This window comes from Argentina silus, assembly GCF_951799395.1.
Source record: "Argentina silus genome assembly, chromosome: 17".
NCBI lineage: Eukaryota > Metazoa > Chordata > Actinopteri > Argentiniformes > Argentinidae > Argentina > Argentina silus.
In genome coordinates this window covers 17,478,300-17,482,897 of record NC_139671.1, presented here as the reverse complement: position 1 = coordinate 17,482,897, position 4,598 = coordinate 17,478,300, and the positions used below count along the sequence as shown (strand labels likewise).

Below are 4,598 nucleotides of genomic sequence, written 5' to 3'. Positions count from 1 at the left end.
GTGTTTGTAGTCCTGAACGTAGCTCGGAATGTGGTTTCGTGGGTCTAAAAAAAAAGATGAATCACTGCAAGTTTCTCTGGATAAAAGTGTTGCTCACTGATGAATGTAGTGCGCTATATTGTAATATATTTACAGTCATTTGAGCTGTACATTTTTACCTGATAAGTCGCTAACCTCTCTGCGTTCCCATCTCCCCCCTACAGCGCCCAGCGATCGCCTTCCTTATTCCTCCTCCTCTTCCTCCTCTCCGGACATCTCTCCGGGAATGGGCCAGCGCCTTCCCAGGGTGCAGTTCTTCGCCCGGGGGTGTGGCCACCGCCGCCGCGTGAGGGCGGGGAGGGCGCCGTCGACGTCCTAGAAGCCCCGCCTCTCTCTCTCTCTCTCTCTCTCTCTCTCTCTCTCTCTCTCTTTCCAGTGAACTTTGACCTCTTGCCCCCCTCACCGTGACGTGGCCCCGCCATGCCGTTCCGACTGAAACTGCGTCGTACGCGACGCTACAACGTGCTGAGCAAGAACTACTTTGTGACGCGGATTCGTCTGCTGGACAACAAAATGATCGAGTGTACTCTGTCTGTGGAGAGCACGGGGCAGGAGTGCCTGGAGGCCGTGGCCCAGAGGCTGGAGCTGCGAGAGGTGAGGGACAGACATAGATACACACACACACACACACAGGCACACGCATACACACACACACACACACACACACACACATGCAAACATACACACACGCAAACACACACGCACACACTCACACGCAAACATACACACACACATACGCAAACACACACACACACATACACACGCACACAGACACACATATGCGCACGCACACACACATCCACATACACGCACGCACACACACTCACACACACTGCATACAAACATACGTGCACTCATGCATACACACACACACACACACACACACACACACACATAAATGCGTAAATGACCCCTTATCCTCAACATTAGCCACTGTGTTCTCCACCTGGCTGAGCATGTGCGACTGTGTGTGTGAGTGTGTACACGTCTGCTTGTCTTTAAGGTGACACGCCACATCTAGATCTCAGGCAGATAGACTGGGTGGACATGGTATGTGTTTGATAGAGAGACAAAGGGCTGTGTGTGTGTCTGTGTCTGTGTGTGTGTGTGTGTGTGTGTGTGTGTGTGTGTGTGTGTGTGTGTGTGTGTGTGCGCCACGCGTCTCTCTCTTCCCTCTGCTCCCTCTCTCCAGTGGGGCTCTTGTCTCTCTCTAACGAAGCGTAGCATCCCTCTGTCCCCCTTTCACTGGAGAGGAAAGAGATACCCGTCCCCCCTCCCTTCCATCCCCCCTTTCCCTCCCTCCCTCTCTCTCTCTCGCTCTGTCTCTCTCTCTCTCTCTCTTTCTCTCTCTCTCTCTCTCTTTCTGCCAAGAGAAGAGACAGTTACCTGCTGGTGCTGGCTCGGAAAGCTACTGCTGTTGCTTTTGCTCTCTTGTCCTCTCTCCTCTCCTCTCCTCTCCTCTCCTCTCCCCTTCCCTCTCTCTCTTCCACCGTCTTCTATCCTCTTTTTCTTTTCTCATCCCATTCTACAATGTATCTGTGTGTGTGTGTGTGTGTGTGTGTGTGTGTGTGTGTGTGTGTGTGTGTGTGTGTGTGTGTGTGTGTGTGTGAGAGAGAGAGAGAGACAGTACTCGCACAGTGTCGTGATATTTCCCGGGCGTCAGTGATGTCATGAAGCGAAGCGGTACGACGCCCCCTCTACAGCCGCTGGCTGACCCCCCACCCCCACCCCCTCCCCACGCTTGGGTCTTCCACGTGGGAGAGACCCGGGTTCGAAACCCTGCCCATCACCTGAGCCCTGCCTACATGTATGGGCCCGTAGCAGGAACACCGTCTGGGTGCCAGAAGCAGTCAGTCTAATGATACTAGTATTCATTGCAGCAGGTGTGAGATGCAGGGGGTGAATGTGATTGGCTACATAATGATTGTGGCAGGAATGTGTGTGTTTGATTGATGAGTGTCAGAGTTGCTGTGTGTTTGTTTGTGAGAGCGTGTGTGTGTGTGTGTGTGTGTGTGTGTGTGTGTGTGTGTGTGTGTGTGTGTGTGTGATACGTGTTTTGACATGCATCTCATATTAGCAGTACTTTTCTGCTGAGTGTCCTGTGCCCAAGGTGTTTGCAGTACCTGCCAAAAGGCTGGAAGGACAACCAGGGAGTGTCTGTGTCTGTGTGTGTGTCTGTGTGTCTGTGTCTGTGTGTGTCTGTGTGTCTGTGTGTCTGTGTCTGTCTGTGTGTGTGTGTGTGTGTGTGTGTGTGTGTGTGTGTGTGTTTGTGTGTGTGTGTGTGTGTGTGTGTGTGTGTGTGTGTGTGTGTGTGTGTGTGTGTGTGTGTGTGTGTGTGTGTGTGTGTCTGTGTCTGTGTCTGTGTCTGTGTGTGTGTGTGTGTGTGTGTGTGTGTGTGTGTGTGTTTATTCCCTAGTGTATACCTCAGGCACAGTAGAAATGTAGAAGCGTGTTTTGAGGGAACAGTAGCTCCTCAAGCTGTTGGGCAAAGGTTAGGCTTCCAGGTGATACACACACACACACACACACACACACACACCTACTCACACACAGACACAATTATGGTCACAGTGTGACACACGTAGAAAAGAACTGTCTATGCACCTGGTCTTCACCGCAATTCTGTGTCCCTGTCTTTTAAAAACAGGTGTGTTCAACTCTGAGAGGTAATAACATGGGTTACACACACACACACACACACACACACACACACACACACACACACACACACACGCGCGCTCACACACACACACCCACACCCACACCCACACCCACACCCACACACACACACACACACACACACACACACAGCTATTAAAGAACAGCAAGATACAAGTATTCTTGATCTGGAACATTCCATTCGCTATTCAGTTCAATTTAATTTGAACAGGACACTCCTGGCTTTGATTCACCAGTGTCCAGAACACAACAGCAAAACATCACAAGACCCGGTTAGACAGCTGAACAAGGAGTACAATGGAACTGAGGCTTTCACTTCAAGGGCGTTGCATGCTGTGTCAGTATGCTGTTTAAGTCAGAGTATTTTATTAATAATAATAATAATAATAATAATAATAATAATAGTAATAATAATAATAGTGTTTTTCTCAGTATTCAAAGACAGTACATTTTATGGAGAGAACAAGAATGGACAGACACATAAATAGTATAGAGATAAATATAAATAGATATATATAAATATAAATAGATAAGTAATAGTATAGAGATAAATATAAATAGATAAGTAAAACAAAAAGCCCAGTCAGTGCTTTTACAATGATTGGATTAATCAACCAAGCAAGCAAATCGTCAATCGAATGAGATGTTGGAGGTTGTTGTGAGACACACTTTTGCACAAGAATGCGACGGGGATGTGTGACTTGATGTTTTGGTGAAGCGGCTGACGTCAGATGCCCTTAGCTGTTTGCAGATAAGCAGGTTTTTGTATTATTCTAATTTGAACTCTAATTTCTCTCTCTCTTTTTATGTCTTCCACCTGACTCTTCTCTCGTTCTCTTTTCTCTCTCTCTCTCTCTCTCTTTCTCTCTCTCTCTCACTCTCTCTCCAGACCCACTACTTTGCACTCTGGACCCAACACATAATAGAAAAGACTCAAATTAACTGTCTCTCTCCCCCTCCCCCTCCCCCTCCCCCCCCTCCCCCCCTCCCTCCTCTCCAGACCCACTACTTTGGCCTGTGGTTCCATGGGAAGGCCCAGTCCCAGTCTCAGCGCTGGGTGGAGCTGGAGAAGCCCCTGAAGAAGCAGCTGGACAAGTTTGGCAACGAGCCGCTGCTCTTCTTCGGAGTCATGTTCTACGTCCCCAACGTGTCCCGCCTGGAGCAGGAGGTCACCAGGTACCCCTACACCCTACACGCTACACCCTACACACTACACACTATCCCCTACACACTACACACTACACCCTACACTCTACACCCTACACCCTACACCCTACCCTTTCCAACGTGTCCTGCCTGGAGCAGGAGGTCACCAGGTACACCTACAGTGTAGGTGTACCTGGTGACCTCCTGCTCCAGGCAGGACACGTTGGAAAGGGTAGGGTGTAGGGTGTAGGGTGTAAGGCGTAGTGTGTAGGTCCTACACACTACGCCTTACACCCTACACCCTACACACTACACCCTATACCTTACACCCTATACACTACACCCTACACACTGCACTCTACCCCCTACAGAATGGTATGTCGTTCCTCCGATTTCTACCTCCCCCAGCCTCCCCAGGCGCTGACTTCGCCAGCCCTCAGCCCTTGGTAACAGTAACTGACATACCCAGACACCACACACTTTCCGTCCCTCAGTTTTCACAGCCTGAAATGAAAACCACAATCTAATTTGTCTAGCCTATTGTCTGCTGCAGTTGCCAGCAGTTTGTTTTCAGTTTTAGTTTTAGAGAGAGAGACAGAGAGAGAGAGAGAGACACACACACAGAGAGAGACACACACACAGAGAGTCACAGAGAGAGTCACAGAGAGAGTCACAGAGAGAGTCACAGAGAGAGAGAGACACACACAGAGAGAGAGAGAGAGAGAGAGAGAGAC

The 4,598-nt window shown here is 49.5% G+C and overlaps 1 protein-coding gene across 1 annotated transcript in view; it reads left to right on the top strand.

The window, feature by feature from the left end:
* The first annotated feature begins 458 nt into the window (after positions 1 to 458).
* The window catches only part of LOC310817784 (tyrosine-protein phosphatase non-receptor type 14-like), a 32,414-nt gene continuing 28,274 nt past the window's right edge, over positions 459 to 4,598 (top strand). Inside the window, exons 1-2 of the mRNA XM_083688487.1 lie at positions 459 to 633; positions 3,719 to 3,894. Of these exons, the coding sequence (XP_083544613.1) occupies positions 460 to 633; positions 3,719 to 3,894 (350 nt within the window). The 5' untranslated portion in view covers position 459. The remainder of the gene's footprint in view (positions 634 to 3,718; positions 3,895 to 4,598) is intronic.